Here is a 23,857-nt window from a genome sequence, read left to right as displayed (position 1 = left end):
TCACAAAGTAGAATTTTTGCTCACAAGACTCTACAGCTTAGAGGGAACATTGGTGGCAAGCCTTATGCCATCTTCACTTTCATTTGAGTTGACAAGTTAGTACAGTCAGTGTTTACTTCACCTTAAAAGGGAAAACTATTGAAACTTTACTGTCATTCTGAAAGTGACTGGAGAATGGATAATAATTTAAAAAGCTTCCCACGTGTTTTGTACCCCAGCACATTTCTAAATTAGCTGACGATAATTGCAGGGGAAACTTTATTTCAGGTAATAAAATTAGGCTTTAGAACAATACATAAAACTTTACATATCTGGAAAGAAGATTTTAATACTGTTGTTATACATCGTATTGGCCAGTTCAAGCGGATCTTCTTCCCGTACCGCTGCTATTATTTCCAGTATTTGGCTAGAAAAGGGGGGGAAATCTTATTAGTGAAGACATTAATGGCACTTCATTGCTTATGTTCATAAATATTAAAATTGTATAGTCTGTAAATTTAAAATTGTAAATATTGTAAATTGTAAATATTTTTGGACAGAGGCCTAACAGTACTAGTTTTTTTTTTTTAAATCACCATCTAGATTGCAACAAAATGCCATTACATCAGTTACTCTCATTAGAGTGTCACAGAAATTCATGGGATGTACTGCAATACAGACAGGCAGTGCAGCGCTGGGAGGGGCGGTCAAAGCAGGGGTGCGAGTATTTTTCTGTCAGTCAAATTTTGTGAAGGCCATATGACTGCAGATCCTAGCGTGGAAAACCAGGGCACTTTTTGCTAGCAATGCACTCCTAAGCTATTCTAAACGAATTGAAGCAAATGGGCTTCGAAGGATATGATTTTACATACGATTACACTGAACATCCGCACCATGTTGATTTGCTTTGATTTGACCCATGCGCCAGGTGAATATTTTATTCGGTTTGCACAATGACGTTATTTGCCAAATGATGCTTTAGTGAAGACGTTGCAAAAAGACCGAACTCAAGTTTTTTGCCAGTAACTAGATAGATGGTGTTCAGATTTCTTGAAGTCAGGAATTTTAGTATTTTGAGGTTATTTGCCTCTGTTCCCTAAGGAGGCTTTTGCAGTTTGTGGAGTGTTTTGCTTTGGTATCAGCCATACCATTGTTTATATGCTTTTACTAAAATTTAAAATTTTTTAGATATTTTTAATTGTATAGATGTTTGAATGCTTTTAATGGGTGCCACCTCGGGGACCCTGATCAAGTGGAAAGGCAGCATAATTTAAAAATATATATATAACCAGAAGTGGTATTTATTTATCAATTGCAACAGTAGGATGGCTAATACTGAAGCAAAACTGGCCACAAACTAGAACGCCTCCTTGGGAATCAATGAAGCAAGCAGTAGTATCATTTAGACAAGTACAAAAGCGATTGATGCAATTCCTCTTTTCCTCCCCTTACAGACATGCTCTATCCCATACGAAGAGATCAGAAAGCACATCTGAGAATTAATGGAGTTGTGCCAAGGTTCAGACAGACCCATCTTGCGCCAATTTTTTGCTGCAGTGTCACATTTTATATGGCATGCCACTCTTCCAAACCCCACCCCCAGCAGATGAAGTTAGATGTGAATAACTCTTCCCACCAATCTCATTGGGGTTTAGTTGCGTGTCACTTGAGTTACATGGGGGGGGGGGGGGCTTGAAATACGTTAAACTGCTTGCTTACGTTATATGACATGGTTCGTTTCTGTCCTTTAGGCAGTGTCCGGCTTCCCACTTTTTCTTGGTAGGAAATATGGTTTTTACATATTTTGATCCAGCATGGGTGTTTTTCACTCCACACCAAGGAGCATCTAGATGGATTTAAGGAACACTTAAACGTCAGCAACTTCCTGGTAATTTGATAAATGGTCGCGCTGCTATCAGAATCACCACAGAGCCCCTCCTTTAAAAGTATCTCAAATATTTTTAATGTGTGGGCTGGAAGTCTGAACAAAGCTGCTTATAAAGCCAACCTGTACAGGAAGTCCTATCGGTACCATTGTCTTCAGAGATGCTGGCACAATGGAAAGTTAATCACTATGTTCTTAACCAGGTTTTTCAGGGATATACTGAACTACTATTTAAACTTGCTACAATGTCTTTCAGTCATCCCCCTTCCCCCTAATGTTTGAAATCAGCGTACAGATTTAAGTAATGCTAGAATTAAGTCTGTCAAATGGATGGCTGGATTTCCTTCTCAGCGTGTAGCAGCTGTGCTTTCAGCAATGCCTTTAGGTGTATTTCAAAAGAGGGAGATGGGAGCATCTTGCCAAGGATGGAGGTGCCTGGCAGTGTAATTGGGGTGCTGCCCTTCTGGGCCCAAAACATCTGTACATGCAGGTTAGATGCATGCACTTAAATTGTTCTGATGCTTCCAGTTGGTTTGGAATACAGCAGCCACTGTACTACTAACTGGAACAAGCCCTACAGCAGCAGCAACTACTAACTGGAACAAGCTCTTTTGAGCCTCTCCAGTGCCACATTACATGGGCTGCCAGTATGTTCCTGGGCTCAGTTCAAAGTGCTGGCTTTGACCTTTGAAACCAAACTGCAGCTGCGGAAGAGTTTGCCCCAAAGACATGACTGCAAGGACGGCAATTGGGTTCATACAGGGAGAAGTGATCCTTCAATTACGTGGGTCCAGGTAGTGAAGGGTAAGACCAGCACGTTGAATTAAGCCTCGAAATATAAGCGTGACCGCTACACCTGCAGTAAAATGGGGCTAGTACACTGAAATCAGCTAGATGGGCTGCCACATTTTTTACCAGTTCAAACTTCCAGATTGTCTTCAAAGACAGCCCCATGCAGGGGTGGCCAGAGATCTCATTCTCCCTTCTGCAGCCTTGCCTTAAGGACAGACTGGTTCTGCAGAGGGCAGATGGACAGCTTGCCCTATTTTTCGGCTTAGTCTCACTCTCAATGTGAGCACCATCATTTCCAATAACAGATCCTGAGGCTAATCTCTGGCATGTTCACAAATGTTGGATAAGAGGGTGTGCACACTACCAGCACAGTGTGACCAGCAGACAGAAGTATACAGAACTGCCAGGGAAGTTTCCTTCCTATTGTGCTGCTTGCTCAAGAACTGGGTATCCTGATATAAAAAGATACTATTTCTCCTTTTGAGGTGCTTGCATGCCGAAAAATAGGGCAAGCTGTCCATCTGTCCCTTGCACCAGCCCCAAGGTTACAACCAAAATTCATCCCAGTTCTGAAGATATTTTGAAAGGGCCACCAGTGTGTGTGTGTGGGGGGGGTGGGGGTGGAGACAATAAAATGCAGATAAATTCTGATCAAAATAGTAGCCTACCTGTTTCTATCATTAATCTTTCATTTGGAATTGACCTCACCGTTTCTAAGTTGGCTTCTGTTTTCAACGAACTGGAAAGTAAGTTTGAAAATATGATTTGGAATATGGAGACTGCCGTGTAGGGGTTGCTGAGTTTCACAAGGAATGACTGCGTTGCTTCCATATAACATGGGCCCAGTCAGATGGGCCTGCTGGAGGAAGAAGCGGGGGGCGGCTTTGGCATGTGCCCCTGCAGTAGCGGGGCACCTCGTCAGCTACAGCAGCAAACAAGATGCTGGACTTGAAGGTCCCATTTAATGAGCCTTTCCCCAATGAATTTGTAAGAATCCTTCCCCTTTTAGAGCTCTCCAAGATACTGGCTATTAGGACCCCTTGTTCACAGCGAGTTCCAAACATTAATTATACTTCCTGTGAAGAAGTACATGATATCAAACACTTTGGACACTCTGATGTACTATATAAATGCTAACAAAGCTTTATTCTGGGTATAAGCTTTTGTGTGCATGCACACAAAAACTTATGCCCAGAGTAAAACTTGGTTGCCACCGAACTCAAACCTTGTCCTGCTGCTTCAGACCAACATGGCTATTCACCTGAATCTATATAAATTCGTTTCAGATTCCAGCAGGACTTTTTTTAGGAATGCAGTTCTGGCTGGTTTGGCGTCAAGAGATGTGGCCTAATATGCAAATGAGTTCCTTCTGAGCTTTTTCTACAAAACAGCCAGACCAAGAGCTATATCACAGACTTTTTTTTCTACAAATAGATTATAGCACCTCAAAACATTTACAACACACCCATACAATTTATAGTCTGGCCAAGCCAAAGTAATCCACCAGCGAGGTATGGCGAGAAGCTAACCTATCTCTGCTGCCTTGCCTGGGACTACAAAGATAAAGAATGTGTCAAGCCCCTGACAGCCCACGAAATGCTGCTGGTGGAATGTGCTTGGCTTGGCCAGCTGCAAATCACACAGCTATCCACCCCCGTTTTTAAAAAGTCCTTACAGACCAGCTATCAGAAATTTCTTACCAGCCATTTATTCCTATGTAGAGATCCAGATCGATTATAGCTGCTGCTGCTTCTTTGGTGCCATCGAAAGAATGTACCTGTCATAGAAACTGATTTGCATTTATTGACATAGGCAGAAAGAATTCAAGTGCATCAGTCTTTGTCTGACCTCTCTCCTGCATTGCTGTCAAGGGGTATTCTGCCAAGGGTGAAAGGGTATTCAACAGCAATGCAAGCAATGAAATTGCTGAGCAGATAAAAGGAAGTACTTCTTCACTCAGGGTGATCAACACATGGAATTCACTGCCACAGGAGGTGGTGGCAGCTGCCAGCATAGATAGCTTCAAGAGGGGATTGTATAAACATATGGAGCAGACGTCCATCAGTGGCTATTAGCCACGGTGCATTGTTGGGACAGTGATGCTCTGTATTCTTGGTGCTTGGGGGGCAACAATGGGAGGGCTTCTAGTGTCCTGCCCCCCCTAATGGACCTCCTGATGGCACCTGGTTTTTTTGGCCACTGTGTGACAAAGTGTTGGACTGGATGGGCCATTGATCTGATCCAACATGGCTTCTCTTATGTTCTTAATGAACCTGTAGAACACTTTATCAGCATAAATGGGCAAGTGGGGGGGACTCTCACTTGGTAGAAGCTGAACCAAGAGCTGTATCGCAGACTTTCTTGGTGCTTGATCTGCAGTTCAGTTGATCTAAAGTATCTGAATTAATCGGCATGAAAGAATGAGGGACCTTTCTGTTTCAGGAGCTCACTTGTGCATCGCTTTACTATCACTGTGTCACAACAGATGTGTGGAAACGTAGGGTTTATGGCAAGAGTGGCCAAACTGTGGCTCGGGTGCCACATGTGGCTCTTTCACACATATTGTGTGGCTCTTGACGCCTCCACCACCCTGTCTGCTGGCTTGGAGAATGCATTTAAAAGTTACTTTCTTTCTACCCTCCCCCCCAATCTATTTGCTTTCCTTCCTTTCAGCTCTCGAACATCGGACATTCAAGTCTTGCGGCTCTCAAACATCTGACATTTATTCTATGTGGATCTTACATTAAGCAAGTTTGGCCACCCCTGCTTTATGGTATTGGTTGTAATGGTGGAAAGTGGGCAGCACCCCTGTAGGGTTTTCAAGGCAAAAGACACTCAGAGGTGGTTTGCCATTGCCTGTCCCTGCACAGCAACCCCTTGGTGGCCTTCCGTCCAAGTACTAACCAGGGATGGCTTTGCTTAGCATCCGAGAGCTGATGAGATCGGGGTAGCCTGCAAGATCCAGGTAAGGGCAGTACTGGGGTTATATTACTGTTACCTTTTCTCACCTTTCAAACCTTTTAGGTTGACTATAAGAGCTCCGGAAGACTGGGAGAGGAAGGTCAAAAGACAGAGAGTCAAAGCCACGCTCTCAAGCAAGCCAAGAAAAACCTGCTGATGTCAGAAGCAGACTGCAGATCTCTCCAGCTCTTGCCAAGAATTTTTGGACGAAGAAGTGTAAAGGGTGGGGGGGGGGGGACTGATTCGTCTGCAATGTGTTGGCAGCGACAAAACATCACAGCCGCAGAAAGGATGGCATTCAAATCATCGTTCATACTTACCACTCCTCCCACGCACCTCTCTCTGTTCCGTCTCATGATATCTGTGCCAAAAAAAGCATAGTCGGAGATCAGAATCTTACAGGTTTTATTATTACTATTATTTTTAATTTCCCAAGCATTTTATATTTTCTAAAACAACCCACCTAAGAATTCTGGATGTGCATTTCTGCAGTGCAGGAACATTGGTAGTTTTGTTTGCTCAGAAAGATCAAATTGCTTTTCAAAATACCTGGGAGGAAAGAAAGAATATAAGTTTGATGGAATGTCAGGCATAACGCTACAAACCCTTGGGAAAGAATGGAGAAGATGTTCTTGTAAAACTAAAGCTGCTCTTGAGAACACTGATACTTTTGATAGGTCTTTTTAGAAACATTAACTTGGGAAAAAATAAAACATGGGAAAAGGGCATTTACTTTACTTACATACTGTCTGCCTACCCATTCGCTGCGTTTTTATTATACTTATTCCTATAAGGAAATTTGAGTGGTAATTGTTCTCCCCCCGACCCTTGCTCTCACAACAACCTTGTGAGGTAAGTTAGGCTGAGAGAGAGAGAGACTGGCTCAAGTTCACCCAGCAGGTCTCATGGCTGAATGGGGATTTGACCCTGAGTCTTCCCAGTCCTGGTCCAGCCCTCTAATCATGACACTATACTGGCTCCACTAGAGGCAGCGGAATCCTACCGTGGTGTGTAAATGACAGGCTGAATGTTAGAGAACCACGGTTTCCCTTGGAGCTTGAAATGGGTCCTACCTAACCAACTGCACGACCGTAACTGTTGGTGTTTTCCCTAGCAAAAAGTTAAGGTAGAAGCATTATGTATCATAAATCAACAGAATTAGCAGGTACATGTAATGAATGGTGAGAGAGGTCAAAGGTTAGAACAGAAGAAGTGATGAAAGATGATAAATAGTTCAAGTGCAGATTAACTGACATTGGCACAAAGTAATAGTCTAGTTATTTATTTGAACTTCTGTTCTCTCTTACCATTCAGTATATGTAATTGCTATTTCTAGATTGACACCTAACTTTTCTAATTCAACCCCTCCTCCCTTATCAGTTTGAGATCACTACAATAAGTGACTCTTTTAAAATACATTGATGTGGAAATGTGACCCCTTCCCTGTGCATTTTAAATTACTATGTATGGTTTCATTGTATTTTATATTCGTATGCTGTGAGCCGCCCTGAGCCTGCCCTGGCAGGGAGGGTGGGATACAAATAAAAAGTATTATTATTATTATGCGGAAGAGCATAAATACCATGCATGTGATTCATGGTTTGTTTTACAATCAGTCTGCTACCAAAAGATGCAAACGCTTCATTGCCAGATCACTTTTAGTTATGACGGCTAGATGATTTATCCGCATTCAGAGGAAATGCGATGCCCCTCGATGACCACATGCTGGGGACCAAGAATGGCATGGTCATGGTTATGCCCCAACTTTGAACGCACAGAGGCATTCGTCTGTCTGCCACTGGAAATAGAACGTGAGGCTGGACCAACATTAGTATGAGCCAGCAAAGCATTTGCGGTCTTGCCATCATCACAACAACACTCCCTACACAACGAAAGCCACTGACTTGTAGCAGGAACGTTCTTTCATCTGAAGCTCCTTGCTTTTCAGCACCTTTCCATTTCACTCAGTAGCCTTCCTCAGTCATCCTGTTCCTGAGTAAACAGGCCTGTTTTAGTTATTTATTTAAATGACTTCACATCCTGCCTCTCCAACACAAATCTTCTAAGCAGCTAACAGAACATGATAACCAACAATGATGGCTTTAACATCATTCTGGCTCACGACAGAAGATATCAGCCAACGATTTCACTCCCATCAATGATAACAGCACAATGTGCAGCACAAGGAATGTCACAATGAAGGAAAACGCACACTGATGTCAAAGGTCTGTGCCTCCACCAGAATAACAAGGAATGTGCCAACGAAATCTGGGGGAGGATGTTCTCAAAATGCAGCACCAGAATGGAAAAGGACATCAAAAATGACCTCAAAGGACAGGTCCATCCTCATAACCAGTTCCTGGTGTATTCCAGACCAGTAACTTCCAGGTTCGGAGGTAAAGGTTAAATCCCAAATGAGTGATATTGAAAAGTGGTATAGGATAGCTTTATTACTTAATCTGTGGGATGGGAAATCCCAGGGGGGGGGTTGTAGCAGGAACTCCTTTGCATATTAGGCTACACCCCTCCTGATGTAGCCAATCCTCCAAGAGCTTACAGTAGGCCCTGTAAGAAGAGCCCTGCAAGCTTTTGGAGGATTAGCTACATTGGGGGGGGGGGGGGTGTAGCCTAATAAACAAAGGAGTTCCTGCCACAAAAAAAGCCCTGGGAAATCCTAACCCCTGGTTTGTCACCAAACCTGTATTTGCTAGCCAAGTGGCCCAGTGCTTTAGCTCTAGCCACCATGTTTTGTAACACTCTCAACTATACAAGAAACGCCTGGAGCAAAGTGGTGGCATCCACTGCCAGCAATAAAAGAATGCAGCAAAGTGATGAGATGACCAAAAAACAAAACTGGAGAAGCTTAGAGGACCCATTGGAAAGGTTTAATTTTCGCTTTATGGAAAAGCAGGGAGACTGCTGCTGGGACATCTTTGTTTTTTGCTACTCCTCGACTCTTACGGCAACTCAGAACATCCTGTGAAAGGAAGTCTTACTAATCTTTAGTATGATCAGTAAATCTTACTTGAGCTGGGTGTCTTTAGGGCAGAATTCCAGTCTGTCAAAATCTACAAGAAGAAAGAGACAATGAATTGGTTTGTGAGACAACGCAGAGGAGGCCTCGCCTGCATTCCTGAGCTAGCTGGCAAATACTCACCCAGACCGCACTCCCCAATGGCGATGACCTTCCCTTTGTTTTTCTCAGCTAGGCTTTGCAACTCTGCTAAGTACTGGTCAGGGTTGCTCTGATCAAATTCTGCGCAGCGGGTGGGGTGGCAGCCGACAGTACTGTAAAACATGTCTGAAAACAAACAACACGCAATTATAGTTTTTTTCTTTTTTAAGTGCTACCGTAATCTACTGCACACACTGGAATGTAATAAGCAAAAGAGCCCATGCCTGTCTGACCGTGAGGAGAGGTAAGGCTAACAGAAAACAAATGGATGGGTTTAGTCACTCTAGATGTTAAACGGAAGGTAATGAAAACATTCTGTGCAAATTATAAGGAGGTAAGTTGACAAATACCATTTGTTTGCGCCAGCTGCAGGGCCTCTTTACCATCTTGTAAACTTCCGCCCGTAATCATGAACTAGAATTAAGGAAACATATTCACCGTAAGTGCTGGTTTCTGAATGTTAGAATTAATTAATATCTGACATATCTGATGAAGAGAGCGCTGACTTTTGAAAACTCATACTTGGAAAATCTCAGTCTCCAAAGTCCTACTGGACTCAAATCTAATTATTCTACTGCAGATCAGCATGGCTACCCACTGAAAGTAAGGATTAATTAATACCCCTCAAAAACAGACATCTATTAAGGGTCCCGTGGCGCAGAAGACAGCAGATTTATACCCCACCCTTTCTCCCTGAATCAGAGCGGCTTACAATCTCCTCTATCTTCTCCCCCCACAAGACACCATGCGAGGTGGGTGGGGCTGAGAGGGCTCTCACAGCAGCTGCCCTTTCAAGGACAACTCCTGCAATAGCTATGGCTGACCCAAGGCCATTCCAGCAGGTGCATGTGGAGAAGTGGGGAATCAAACCCGGTTCTCCCAGATAAGAGTCCGCACACTTAACCACTACACCAAATTGGCTCTCACTAGTGGTAAGCTGCAGTACTGCAGTTCAAGCTCTGCTCACAACCTGAGTTCAACCTCAGCGGAAGCTGGGTTCGGGTGGCCGGCTCAAGGTTGATGCAGCCTTCCATCCTTCCAAGGTTGGGAAAATGAGTACCCGGCTTGCTGGGGGTAAAGTGTAGATGTCTGGGAAAGGCAATGGCAAACCACCCCATAAAAAGACTGCCAAGAAAACGTTGTGAAAGTAATGCCACCCCAGAGTCAGAAGTGACATCGCACAGAGGATTATCTTTAACATATAGACGTCTAATGCAAATACTGAAACAAAATTTAAGACCTAAAAGTAAGACCACAAACATACAGTTCTTTAAAACAAACTACCTTTTTTACACCAGTCTTGACTGCTCTGTCCACTACATCTAGGAAGTCATCTGAAAAAAACCCAAACCCATGCAATTAAAGTCCACATTTATAGACAGCACCGTGATCCAATATGTCTCTGGGACTCCTCTGCTGCTTCTGGTAACTTAATGTTAGTAAAGCTGGTTCAGTGTACTGGTTACAGTGACAGGTTAGGACTAAGGAGGTGTGGGTTCAAATCTCCCATATCAGCCATGAAGCCAGCTGGGTGGCTTTGTGACAGCCACTTTTTCCCCATAACCTACTTTAAAAGGTTTTAAAGTAAGGCATTAAATGAAGGAGTTGGAGAACTGTCTATGAAGCCTGGGAGGAAAGGCAGGATAAAAATGTGATAGATGAGGACTGATATTACGTCTCTATTAATGAGCATGGAAGGGGAAAGGCTGTAGCTCAGTGGAAGAGCCTCTGTTTTTGATACAGAAGGTCCCAGGTTCAATTCCCGGCATCTCCAGTAAAAAGGACCAGGTAGAAGGTGATGGGAAAGACCTTTGCCTGAAACCCTGGAGAGCCACTGCCAGTCAGAGTAGACAATACTGACCTTGATGGACCAATAGTTTGATTCAGTATAAGAGGGCTTCAGATGTGTTTCATGTGTGATACCTCCATAGCAAAGAAGTTCAGCATAGATTTTCAAAGCAGACCAATTAAAATTAATTCACTCCACCAATTGCCTCATTTGTAATTTGGTATTTACCTTGATGCTTTTGAGTCCCTCTGTATATCCCTCTGAACATAGGATCTGTTAAGTTAACACCAATATCTAGAGAAAAAGAATGTACTTAGTCATTACAACAAGAGGCACCCCAGAAGTATGCAGAGGTGCAAATGTGCTGTGCAAACTTCTGCCTTGAACAAATTCAACACCTTTGGAATATCTAGTTCTGACCACAGCCTCTCTGCCGTGTAGCTTTGTATGGGTTTTATATTGATTTCTTGGAAGTTTGCACAACTTGTATACACCAGTACTCTGAATGGTTTACCAAACAGCATAATTACTATTTAAAACATACAAATTGCCGAGTAACAAGAGATATAGCAATTCCACAACTGCAAACCTAACAATGCAGGGGGTATCAAATAACAAGATCAAACCAGATGCAATAACAATGTTACAATTACATTACCATTGACGAATCATAAACAGCATTGCGAAATTCTGATCTACAGCCATTAACCCCTCCAGCAAATACAACCATTTTGCAAAGGCTTGACCCAAATTAGATGCAGTGACCACTGCTGAATGAGGCCCCAGGGGCAACTACAGAAAAAGCCCTGTTACTTATATATGCTTGATGGAGCAGTGGCTCATTTAGGGTTTCCAAGTCCCCCGGCCAGTGGGGAATTGGGGTGGGTTGGGGTAGAATTGCTAGATCCAGCTTGGGAAGCGTCTGGAAATTTGGGGATGGAGCCTAGGGGGGACAAGGACCTCAGTGCGGTACAGTGCCATAGAGTTCATCCTCGAAAGCATCCATTTTCTCCAGGGGAACTGAACTCTATAGCCTCATTTTTGGATTTTAATGGCAGGGCAGGAACTACTGGATTGTCTAATACACAAATGCTTGAATACATGAGGAGCCACGCAGGGTGACTGAGGGGGATCAGCCAGGCATCTAGACTGGAGTAGACAAGCATAATTCATGTACACTATTTATAACCCGCCTTTCTCACTTGGGCTGCGAACACACACACTTGGGGTTGCCAGCCTCCAGGAGGGGCCTAGAGATATTCCGCTTTTCCAACTGATCTCCAGCTGCCAGCGATCAGCTCCCCTGGAGAAAATGGCTGCTTGGACGGATGGACTCTATGGCACTGCACCATGCTGAGGCCCTGCCCTCCCCAAACCCCACCCTCTCCTGGATCCATCCCCAAAGTCTCCAGGTATTTTTCACAGACCTGGCAACCCTACACGCATTAAATAATGACTTTCAACCCACTTTCAAATCGGATTTTGCATATCACAAAGTGGAATCCAGTTGGAATGTGGATTGAAAGTGCATTATTTAGCTTGTGGGATCGCAGCCTTGAACTCAAGGCGGATTAACAAAAAGCCACTGCAATAATTTTCCTGGAAGGAAGCCCCCTTCAGCCGACTTCAGCCGAGGAGATCTGTTCAGGGTGGTGAGTAATACTCCCTCTAAGCTATGGAATCTTGTGAGCAAAAATTCTACTTTGTGAGTTATTGTCATTAAAGTTGTGAGCGCCTGCATCAATTAGTTTGCTCTGGGGCCATTTTTGCTGAGCGAAGACAAAAATGTGTGAGCCAGAGGCGAAACATCTGTGAGCTAGCTCACACTAACTCAGCTTAGAGGGAACAACACTGGTGGCGAGATGCTGGATACTGGGAGCGTCATCACGAAATCTCGCGGCCACCAAAAACGGATCTCAGTCTGCGGACTCTGCGGCACCTAGAACGGCGCCCCGCCCCACTCCTCCCCGCGCGGACCCCCAAGGCGCCCCCTCGGGCTTCCGCCAGGCCAGCTAGGCCCAAGACTCCCTCCAGGTTGCCCAGGCAACAGCCCTCACGCCGGCAGCCCCGCCCTCACCAATGAACTTGAAGCGGCTCATGACGGCGACGACCCAGACGGTTCCACGCGCGCGCCTCTCTCTCTCTCTCTCTCCCTGTTAGAATCCCAGTCTGTAGAGAGAAGTCACGACGGGGAGCATCAGGACGCACAACCACCACTTCCGAATTACATTGGACCTCCTTCGCCACCATATGCGGGGCGCAAACTCTTCCCCTCCTCCCCGAATAGCTCTTTTTTCATGCTGCCCCAGTAGGATCAACCGGCAGCGTGAGATATTTTTTGTCTCTGAGATAAACGTAAGGCAGCTGACGAGGTCAAGAACGAAACACAGTAGGGTTTTTAACAACGCAACACGTTTCTTCCGGTTTCGCACCGAAGCTCTTTCCCTACTTCCACCCGCGGCGGTAGCTACAGAGATGCTTAGGCCTAGAACGGGCCCGTACTCCATGGCTTTCCGGTTTCTACCGGAAACTGCCTGGCCTCTGTCTGAGCCGCCTCCCTAGCGGGGGAGAATCATGGCCGACACCGCGGCTCCTTCTCAATCCCGTCATGCCCCGCGCCGAAGGGAGCTGTCCTTCTCTCCTGAGGGCGAAGCTGCGGCCTAGCCAAGATGGCGGCGTATTTGACCCACCAGCAGAAGGTGCTGAGGCTCTACAAGCGAGCGCTGCGGCACCTGGAGTCCTGGTGTGTCTTTCGGTGAGCAACAAGCAGGGGGGGCCGCCTTCGGCACCTCTCGGGCTCCTTCGAGGGCTCGTGGCGAGCGCTCCGGCGGGAGGGGGGCTGACGAGGAAGGGCGGTTACCATGGCGACTGGCTCTTTAATAGGCCCCCGCGCACGCCTTTTTTCTTTTCAGCTTGACTACCTCAGTGCACGAAGGAACCGCAGAGGAGAGGCTTGGTGGGGTCTTGGCGCAGAGGTTACCCGAATTAGGACTCCTTGTGCTGCCCTGGAAGGTTTCTCCTGGGTGACCTTGAGCCGGTCGCCCCACTCTCTGCCTTGCCTACCTCACAGGGTTGTTGTGAGGACAAAAGGGAGGCGAGGAGAACGACGCGAGCCGCTTTGGGTCCCCCTGGGGGAGAAAAGCAGTGTGTAAATGAAGCAAATGACCTCTGGGACCCAGCGTGGGGGAGTGGTGAGAGGGTCAGTCATTGAACTTTTGGAGACCTAGGTTCAAATCCGCGCTCTGGCGTGGAAACTGACTGGAAGGGTTTGGCACCCTCTCTCTGCCTCATGTAGGACAAAGTATGGAGGGAAGAGCTGTACGTGCTGGAAGAAGAATGGTGGGATGAAAAGATATGGGTTAGAATCAGAACCTTGTGTCATCTTCAAAAGTCAGGTATTTTTTATTCTGTTATGTTTTCATGGGTCCACTTCTTCAGGTGCTAGGAGTGCATGTTCATTGTGCAGATATTTTATGCAGAAGGTATACAGCTTGTAGAGCCGCAGATATTTTATACAGAAGGGGCAGAAACTAAACAGACCACTGGATCTCTTAAGAACATAAGAAGAGCCCTCCTGGGTCAGACCAGTGGTCCATCTAGTCCAGCATCCTGTCTCACACAGTGACCAACCAGTTCCTCTGGAGGGCCAACAACAGGGCATAGAGGCTGAGGCCTTCATAAGAACACAAGAAGAGCCCTGCTGGATCAGAGCAGTGGTCCATCTAGTCCAGCATCCTGTCTCACACAGTGACCAACCAGTGGAGGGCCAACAACAGGGCATAGAGGCTGAGGCCTTCATAAGAACACAAGAAGAGCCCTGCTGGATCAGAGCAGTGGTCCATCTTGTCCAGCATCCTGTCTCACACAGTGGCCAAGCAGTTCCTCTAAAAGGCCAACAACAGGGCATAGAGGCTGAGGCCTTCATAAGAACATCAGAAGAGCCCTGCTGGATCAGACCAATGGTCCATCTAGTCCAATCTCCTGTCTCACACAGTGGCCAGTCAGTTCCTCTGCATGGCCAACAGCAAAGAAGCCAAGCCCTTCCCCTCATGTTGCTTTCTGGCTCTGGAATTCAGAAGCTTACTGCCTTTGAACATGAAGGTTCCCTTTAGTCACCATGGCTAGTATCCTCGTAACATAAAACATCTGCATAGTGAGGATCTGCTCAATGCGTCTTAGGAAATGGGCTCTAGTCCTTGAAAAATTTATGCCAGCTGTACATGCTGTCAGTAGAGCCTACCTCACAAGGTTGATTGGAGACCATAACAGAGACCACGTGTGCTTCTCTGAACTGCTGGAAGAGGTGGGATAAAAAAAAATAGAGTCTTGGTAAAAGGAAAAGGATGCTTTTGCACCTACTACATTGTGTGTTGTGAGTTCAGATGGGTAGCCATGTTGGTCTGAAGCAATAGAACAAAGTTGGAGTCCAGCGGCATCTTTAAGACAACGCTGGGTTTCAAAGGTGCCATTGGACTCAGACTTTGTTCTATAGCATGTTTGTGTGAACCTTTGTACACGTGTTCTGATTTTTGTCGCTGGGGATAGCAGCCTTGATAAACCCTGATATCAAATGGGTCATGTTCAGGGCTTTTTTTTTTTTTGCAGGAACACACAGGAAGAAAGTTCCAGCTGGCTTGATGTCAAAGGGTGTGGCCTAATATGCAAATGAGTTCCTGCTGGGCCTTTTCTTTAAAAAAAAAAGCCCTGGCCATGTTGATGCATTTAGTGAATGCTTGTTGGATTCTAAATCTTTCAGTATGTATAATCTGTGTGTGTTGTGTAACACAAAGAAAGGGATTGTGATCTCTCCAGTGACTGCTCTTGTGAATAGTCCTGGAGCGTTTGGGGTAGGTATGTCACCACCTTTAGACCCCCCATTGCTGACAGTTATTTTCTCTGTTTACCAACAGAGGGTGCACTTCACACATCTGACAGAGTGAGTACTAATCGATGAAAGCTGATGCCTCAGTACAGTTGTTAGGTGCCCCAAGGCTCTTTGTTGGTTTTTCAGTGAAGAAAAGAGTTAACCTAAGTTTCTTCTTCTGTCCCCTGTTCCCAAGAAAGTAGTTAAGGAGGCTGCCAGGAAAGGAAGTTTGCCTCTCAAGAACATAAGAGAAGCCAATGGCCCATCCAGCCCAACACTCTGTGTCAGACAGTGGCCAAAAAACCAGGTGCCATCAGGAGATCCAACAGTGGGGCCAGGACACACTTGTCCTGCTTTCTGGGTCAATCTGGAATCACTACCTCATATTCCAGGGATCTCCATCCTTTTTGAGTCTTTGGGTATCTTTGGAATTCTGGCACAGTGAGGTGGACTCAGCCGCAAAATGGCTGCCACAAAATAACTGCCGCTGGAGGCAGAGCCAGCCGCAGAACGGCTGCCACAGCTTAATTTGTCATGTTAATGCTTATGCTACGCTTCTGTTTCGTTCTGGTGGTTCCAGACTTCTGATATCCTAATGCATTAGTTATTAAATGCTCCATTTTTTAAAGAATGACCCTTGAGAGTCCATGTGAGAAAGGCAGACTGTAGATAATGTAAATAAAAATTAAATAAATAAACATCAGTCACATATGAAGATCCTTGTGCTGTCGTGGCAGCTGCTGCCAGAGAAATGTTTTTAAGAATTTGTGCAGCCAATCAAAACCCATGCTGGGCAAAAGCCCTATGTGGCTCCTCCCACTTCCTTAAAAACACTTTTGGTAAAGCTTCCAGTGGGTGCCATGGATGCCAAGGGCACCACATTATGGGTCTCTGATATCCTGTCATTTGAAGATCTCTGCTTCTGTAGTTGTCGGTTTTGGAGTCACCCCCCCCCCCCCCCCCCCTTTCCCTATAGAAAACTCCATTTTCCACTGACTTGTAGAATGGCCCAACTCCTTTTTTTTTCTGGCTTGGCAGTGTTTCTCGCCTGCAGGTTTTGTTAGTAACAACCTCCCTCTCTGAAATTCTTTACTACTTACTAAGCTGTGCTAGTGAGATGGGATTGGATGGGTTTAGGGGACTGGTAAGATCTCGGGATTTAGCCCAAATATATACATCCCACTTTATGTGATTGATATAGGTTTAGGTGACAGATCTCAGGATTTAGCCAAAAAATAAGTATACACCCCACTTCATGGGACAAATATTGTCAGCTTTAATGAGGAGTTCTCTTTTTCAAGTGATCACTGATATAGATGGCCCCTTATTCTACTTGGAAGGAGCAAGATTCCCCCTCTCCCCTCAACCCCCTTTTTGATCCACCCTAGCCATTTTAAATTTCGCAAGCTGTAATTCAACACGTTTAAACCAAAATAATCCTTCAGTGTAGCAGTCAGGAACATGGTTAGAGCTGTGGACCAAAGCAGCTTTTATGGTGCCCAGGGGCCCTCTAGTGGGCATTCAGGAGAATGGTTCTGTTCCAATAGCATTATTTATCATCTGCTTTTGGTGATGGTGGTGGAAAGCACTGTCAGGTTGCCCCTGTAGGGTTTTCAAGGCAACAGACAAACAGACATGGCTAGCCATCCCTTCCCTCTGCGTAGAAACCCAGGGTTGCCTTGATGGTCTCCCATCCAAGTTCTAACCAGGGCTGACCCTGCTTAGCCTTGAGATATGACCGTCCCTCAGTGGTTCCTCAGTGGAACAGGCTTCCTCAGGAGGTGGTGGGCTCTCCTTCCTTGGAGGTCTTTAAACAGAGGCTAGATGGCCATCTGAAGATCCTGTGAATTTAGGGGGAGGTATTTGTGAGTTTCCTGCATTGTGCAGGGGGTTGGACTAGATGACCCTAGAGGTCCATTCCAACTCTGTGATTCTATAATGAGATCAGGCTTGCCTAGGCCATCCAGATCAGGACATCTCAGTGCCATGAACAAAATCTGAAGCCATCTAGTTGGAACCATAGAGTTGGAAGGGTACCCCAGGGTCATCTAGTCCAGCCCCCTGCACAATGCAGGAAATTCACAAATCCCTCCCCCTAGTTATTCTGTTCTTAACCCAGGACTCTTGATCTAGTGGTCTTGCCACCTAGAACTTGCAAGAGAAGGAGGTGCGACTCTGGCTTGGCAGCTGTGCTGTGACACTTCCTTTCCTTCTGCCACTCTCAAGGCAACAAGGTCCTTTTCACGGTGTAGAGTCCGGAGGCAGCTGGTTCAGTGTGCAGATGATGGGGCTCTTCTAGATAGGAGGGAGAAATGCCGGGCTTGGTTTGCATAGGAGTCTCTCTGCTTGCTACAGCAGAGTGGGTGAGAGGAAGTGTGAACATGTTGCTTTTGCTACAGCATGTGCTGAGATGTAAAAGCTGTTTTCCCATCTGGAGCCTGCAGTTTATATTACACCAGAAGTATAACAGGAAGTACAGTTCACTTGCCTTTCTTTTTATTACAAGTGTATGTGGCAGGAAACTGCCGTGGACTTAAGAACATAAGAGAAGCTGTGTTGGATCAGGCCAATGGCCCATCCAGTCCAACACTCTGTGTCACACAGTGGCCAAAACCCAAGTGCCATCAGAAAGCCCACCAGTGGGGCCAGAACTTCAAGAAGCCCTCCCACTGTTGCCCCCCAAGCACCAAGAACATCACCTCAGACATAGTGTTCCCTCTGTATCTTGTGGCTAATAGCCACTCATGGACCTTTGCTCCATATGTTTATCCAGTCCCCTCATGAAGCTATCCATACTTGTAGCTGCCACGACTTCTTGCGGCAGCAAATTCCACATGTTAATTACTTGAAGAGGCATCTTCAGCGACTTATGTGGAGGAATGAATGAATCCGTCCTCAGAAGATTTTTGCATCATTACTAAACACCTGTGGCAGATGTAGCACTGTCCGATTCCCCCTTGTGGGCCTTCATCTTTCCTCTTCCTCCTTCTGTTTTTGGTGACAATCCTGGTTCGGTTAAGATTCCCTTTGAAGTGGAGGGGATTTGCATAGGCAAGGGAGGAAGAAGAGGAATGTGTGGGGTCACCGGGAACTCCCAGAGTCCTTGCCATGGTTAGGAGCATCGGTATGTATCCTGCTCCGCTCGCTCAGCAGAGCTGGAAAGCTGGGAACAGCTTTCCTAGGGCGTTTTGATTTGAGGAAGGCTTCAAACTTTGCCAAGCAGATCAGTAGGATGCAGACCATCCTTGGCTAGGAAGTTCAAGATAGTCCAGTTAAACTCACTGACTAGTTTGCTCTGTCTGTGGGTCCCCAGGGACAAGTATCGCTTTTTCGCCTGCTTGCTGAGAGCCCGCTTTGATGAGCACAAGAATGAGAAGGATATGGTGAAAGCAACAAAGCTGCTGATGGCAGCGGAACAAGAATTTTGGGAGAACCAGCATCCTCAGCCTTACATCTTCCCTGATGCTCCAGAAGGCACAGCTTATGAGAGATACGACTGCTACAAGGTCAGTAGGTGAAGAGGCACCTCACAAGCTGGCCGCTGCCGTATTGAAGCTTAACAGCACACTTGGGTCTAAGATCTGGGATCATGGTTTGAATGGTTTAGAACAGGGGTGTCTAACTCATTGGTAATGAGGGCCAGATCTGATATTAACTGGACCTTGTCGGGCTGGGCCATATGTGTACCTATTTAGGATTGGGTAGCAGAGATATAAACTTTTTAAAGAATACAGACAAACACTCCTAAAGTTTTTTTTTAATAAAAACATGCTTAAAACATAAGCACTTGTTGGTCTTAAAGGCGCTTGTGAGGAACCCGGTCAGAGGCTTTACTCAGGAGGGCGACCACTTTAAATTTCTCCCTGGTCACCTTCCCTCAGTCCCTCAGTAACACTCCCAGAAATCCTGTCAGAACTCTTAATAATTGGCCCCAGACAATTTTAAAGGCAAAAACCACAAAATATTTATTAGGTAACAAAAGGCAAGGAGGGGGATGAAATATTTATTATAACTGTTCAATATTAAAAGGCAAATCAGTTGGCAGCTGGTTGGCAGAATAAAATAATTACGGAGAATGGAGACTTTTTCAGGGTGAGGTAAAAATATAACAAGACTTTGGCAGAAGATCTTAAAAATAAACAATAAACCAGTAAGTTTCAGAATCCCACTGGATTCTACTTCACACAGGCTGTGCCTTCTGGGCACTCAGAATGCTGTTCCTTCAGTTGTTTAAGTCTTAGCTTTGGCAGTGCCAAATCATATAAATAACAAACTTCAATCAATCTTACACACACACAGACAGAACTCCTGACTGGTATCAGTATTCTCCCTCACAGACCCTTCCACACTAGCTATCTTCCAGGACTCTCATTCCTCAATACCGATGCGTCTCAGCCCCACAGCTAGTCCTCTGGTCTGAGTCTTGGGTCTCTCTGCTGACCCCCAGAATCCACTTCTCCCCTCAGTGTGTATTTGTGTGATCTTGTTTGTACTTGGAGATTGCCTGATGCACTGGCAAAATCTCCCTCAGAGAGTTTCAAACCATCTGAAAACTCCCTTTTCCAGACAGTCCACTCAGCTCTGTCTGCCACAAGGAGCTCAGCCACTCTGGCCGCTCTCACCCCCTCGTCCAGTTGGTTTTACAACTGCCCGGCCTAAGCCCACTGTCTTCACTTCAGACTGTATTCTGAAGACTTCTCTTGAAGACCCCTTGGCTAAGACTAAAAATCCTGAGGTGATTTTCTGCTGAGCAAACCTCCAAAGGATACTGTTCCGTTGCTTGGGCAACGTTCCAGCCAATCGCTGCAAGCCTGTTTCTCAGCTACTCAGGCTAAGGGCCTGAGTCCGTCACAGTGCTTTCTTGTATTTCTCTCATGGGATCCAGGGAATTGCACAAAGAGAGCTCTGTTTCTTTCCCTCCCTCCCCAGGGGACTCAGGAGGGCGACCACTTTAAATTTCTCCCTGGTCACCTTCCATCAGTAACACTCCCAGAAATCCTGTCAGAACTCTTAATAATTGGTCCCAGATGATTTTAAGGGCAAAAACCACAAAATATTTATTAGGTAACAAAAGGCAAGGAGGGGGGGTGAAATAATATTTATTATAACTGTTCAATATTAAAAGGCAAATCAGTTGGCAGCTGGTTGGCAGAATAAAATAATTACGGAGAATAGAGACTTTTTCAGGCTGAGGTAAAAAAATCAAGGTTTTGCTCTGTAGCTGCCATGCGATTGAGCAAGCCTTGCAAAGCAAGTTGAGATGCAGAAGGAAGCAAGAGAGAGGGAGAAGGAAGCAGATGACAGCCAGTTGCTTGGGGGGCTGATAGGAGCCCTCTGGGGGCCTGATTCAGCCCCCGGGCTTCATTTGACACCCCTTCATTTGGAATGCAAGACCTTCAACAGCTAGAAGGGGGAAAAGAGATAGCCAAATGTTTTTAAGGTGGGGGAAGAGGAGTGGAAATGCCCTCTGGTACGAGCAGTTTTGAGGCTTAGCGAATAGAGAGGTGGGGATTAATTAATAGCTTAGAATGAAAAATGGGAAAGAACGGAACTTTAGAAGCACAGAATAATTAATTACCTGCTTCAAATAAGCCTCCTAAAATAAAAAAAATGCATAAGATAAAATGCAAATGCAAAGGGAGAAGGTGATTGTGCCTCCTGCCATCGTGGCTTTTGATGTTACGCAGACAGACTGAGAGGTCATTGCAGTGTGCATGAACGTGAGCAGAAGAGAAGCCTGCCCATCAGGTCCCTTCTACTATAGCTCCCATATGCCCTTCCCTTAATCTGGTTTAAAAGGCACTTAGATGCAGCTCAGGTCTAAAATTGTCAGGCGATGGAAAACACTGTCCTATTGCAGCCAGCTTATGTTGTCCCTGTAGGGTTTTCCAGGCAAGAGACATTTCAGAGGTGGTTCACCGTTGCCTGCCTCTATGTAGCAACCCTTGGACTTTCTAGATGGTCTCCTATCCTAGTAGTAACCAGGCCTTACTGTGCTTGGCTTCCATGATCTAATGACCAGGCTTGCATGGACCATCCTGGTCAAAGAGTTGCTATACCCTTGTTAAGCAAGTCTGTCAAAAGGAAGAAATGGAAGTCCTGCTAGAACTTGGCTGACTTTGCACTCAGAAGCGGACCCAGGCAATCCCATTTGTCAAGACCGCGTCACTGCAAGTGCTTAAATTCTTGCCTGGTTTGCAATCTGGTTTGCAGGCTCCCGAATGGGTTCTAGATTTCTGGCATCCTTCGGAGAAGGCGATGTACCCAGATTACTTTGCCAAGAGAGACCAGTGGAAGAAGCTGCGGATGGAAAGCTGGGAGAAAGAGGTAGGTGCTGTAGCAGAGCTGGATTCATGTGAGGATTCAAGAGACCTCTTGGAGAACTTTCAAATGAACACGGATGTTGCTGTGTTCTTAAGCACTTTGTTTGCTTGGCTCCATGGTTTTTTTTGCTCTCCTGGCAGAGTCCAGATAGCAAATAATTAATTCAATTGCCGTGTAGAGTTCTGCTAGCCCATGAAATCCAGACGAGGACCCCGGGTATTTTATTTCTCCGTTTCAATATCTAAAAATCAGTGGCATCAGCTTCAAATCAAATTTGGATGCCAAGGAAGAATAATGCCAGCTGTAACTATTTCTGTTGCTTTCTTTTTAAAAATGATCTAAGTGCTGCCGCTGAATCAATCCAATTACTGGTTAGAAAGGCATCCAAATTTGATTTGAAGATATTGAAACGGAGAAATAAAATACCCGGGGTATTCTGATTCCACAGCATGGGCTGGCAGAACTCTACTTGGCAACTGAATTAATTATTTGCCTAGTGTCAGGTTATACTGTGTATACCATCACTCCAATTGTATTGTATTGCAAGACTCCATAAATGTTTTGAATTGTATTTTACTGTATTTTATTATTTTAAGCTTCAATTGCATTGTCTAAATTTGCTTGTCAGCTGCCCTGAGTCCGCTTGCGGAGAGGGCGAGATAAAAGTTGAAAGGAATAAATAAATAGCTTCATGGTTTTGAGGCCTAGAAGCTTCATTAGTTTCACTGAAAGTTCAAACCCTTAAAACCTGAAAGGACCTGAACAAGTTCCATTTCCCCTCAGTCTGGATAGCTAGCTTAAACTGCCAATCAGAAAAGCAATTCTCTGTAGCAAGTCATCGCTAATGATGCTGCCAAAGCCTGCAGCTTCCTAGTGCACGTTGCAAACTTCTGTGGTTGGTAATACTGGCCTTCGGTCTGAGGAGGAATGGGTCCCATTTTTGCCTTCCTGGCTCACTGTTGAGCCACAAAGTAGAAAGCTTCTTGCCACATCCTGCCCTCCCTGGCACCTGTGATGCTGTAGAGATCAGGATTAAAGGAAAGCTATATTTCCCAGGGTCTCTGGTGCCTGGAACTCTGGTGTAAGCTGTATTCTAGATACCAAGGAGGAGAGACCATCACTGCTGCCATAGCAGCTGTTTGGGGTTTTCTAAAGGATTATAGGGGAGGATTCTGATTCCACAGCAGTCCCAGGGATCTTCTTTCAGTTTGGTGTAGTGGTTAAGTGCGTGGACTCTTATCTGGGAGAACCGGGTTTGACTCTCCACTCCTCCACTTGCAGCTGCTGGAATGGCCTTGGGTCAGCTATAGCTCTCCTAGGAGTTGTCCTTGAAAGGGCAGCTGCTGTGAGAGCCCTCTCGAGCCCCACCCACCTCACAGGGTGTCTGTTGTAAGCCGCTCTGAGTCTGATTCAGACAGAAGGGCGGGGTGTAAATCTGCAGTCATTGTCGTCTTTCGGGGGTGGGGTACACGTGTCAGTTTCTGAATTTAAGGAAATAGCTCTGCTAATTGGACCCAGTTAACCCCCACCTCAGATATTTGCATAGCACAAGTAGTAACCATTAGCTAGAAGAGCTACTTAAGCGCTGTGTAATGGTCACTGGAAGAGATCATAGAGTTGGAAGGGACCTCCAGGGTCATCTAGTCCAACCCCCTGCACGATGCAGGAAACTCACAAAGACCTCCCCTTAAATTCCCAGGATCGGTATTGCTGTCAGATGGCCATCTAGCCTCTGTTTAACCACCCTCAGGTTTCCCTGCAGTCTTGTTATAGGGAGTGGGAGCCGTATTGGGCAGTTCTGTGGTTTTTCCCCTGGGATGTTTCTTTTTTCCTAGGTCCAGCAGCTTCAGGAAGAAACCCCACCAGGTGGCCCTCTGACCGAAGCTCTGCCTCCAGCCCGCAAGCCGGGACACCTGCCGCCTCTGTGGTGGGATTACGTGACTGCGCCCCGTGAGCGTCCAATGTAAAACAAAAAAATTCATTCTACACAGTTTTCGTGAACAGGGTTACGCCGTTCAAGCAGGAGAGATTCTTAGCATGCAGAAACGAGTCAGCGTGCACAATAAAACAAAATACGTTGTGTGCAAA

The 23,857-nt window shown here is 45.7% G+C and overlaps 2 protein-coding genes across 3 annotated transcripts; one reads left to right on the top strand and one right to left on the bottom strand.

The window, feature by feature from the left end:
- Positions 1-244: 244 nt before the first annotated feature.
- TATDN1 (TatD DNase domain containing 1) lies at positions 245-13,135 on the bottom strand. 2 transcript variants are annotated; one of them, XM_060243240.1, is made up of 12 exons: positions 12,659-13,135; positions 10,810-10,875; positions 10,077-10,126; positions 9,143-9,206; positions 8,775-8,918; positions 8,643-8,685; positions 6,081-6,166; positions 5,938-5,978; positions 4,357-4,433; positions 3,325-3,395; positions 1,699-1,825; positions 245-406 (listed from the first exon to the last, which is right to left on the bottom strand). In XM_060243240.1, exons 1-12 carry the CDS (start codon positions 12,678-12,680, stop codon positions 304-306), a joined length of 894 nt encoding a protein of 297 aa, XP_060099223.1. In that variant the 5' UTR covers positions 12,681-13,135; the 3' UTR covers positions 245-303. The 2 variants fall into 2 exon arrangements, with proteins under 2 accessions (XP_060099223.1, XP_060099224.1); XM_060243241.1 differs by lacking the exons at positions 9,143-9,206; positions 10,810-10,875; positions 12,659-13,135 and having other exon boundaries at positions 10,077-10,096.
- A 63-nt stretch (positions 13,136-13,198) lies between these two features.
- On the top strand, positions 13,199-23,857 carry NDUFB9 (NADH:ubiquinone oxidoreductase subunit B9). The gene is made up of 4 exons (XM_060243242.1): positions 13,199-13,336; positions 18,759-18,951; positions 21,659-21,772; positions 23,605-23,857. Exons 1-4 carry the CDS (start codon positions 13,251-13,253, stop codon positions 23,734-23,736), a joined length of 525 nt encoding a protein of 174 aa, XP_060099225.1. The 5' UTR covers positions 13,199-13,250; the 3' UTR covers positions 23,737-23,857.

The sequence above is a fragment of the Heteronotia binoei genome, chromosome 7 (genome assembly GCF_032191835.1).
Source record: "Heteronotia binoei isolate CCM8104 ecotype False Entrance Well chromosome 7, APGP_CSIRO_Hbin_v1, whole genome shotgun sequence".
NCBI lineage: Eukaryota > Metazoa > Chordata > Lepidosauria > Squamata > Gekkonidae > Heteronotia > Heteronotia binoei.
This window is presented reverse-complemented; position numbering and strand designations above follow the sequence as displayed.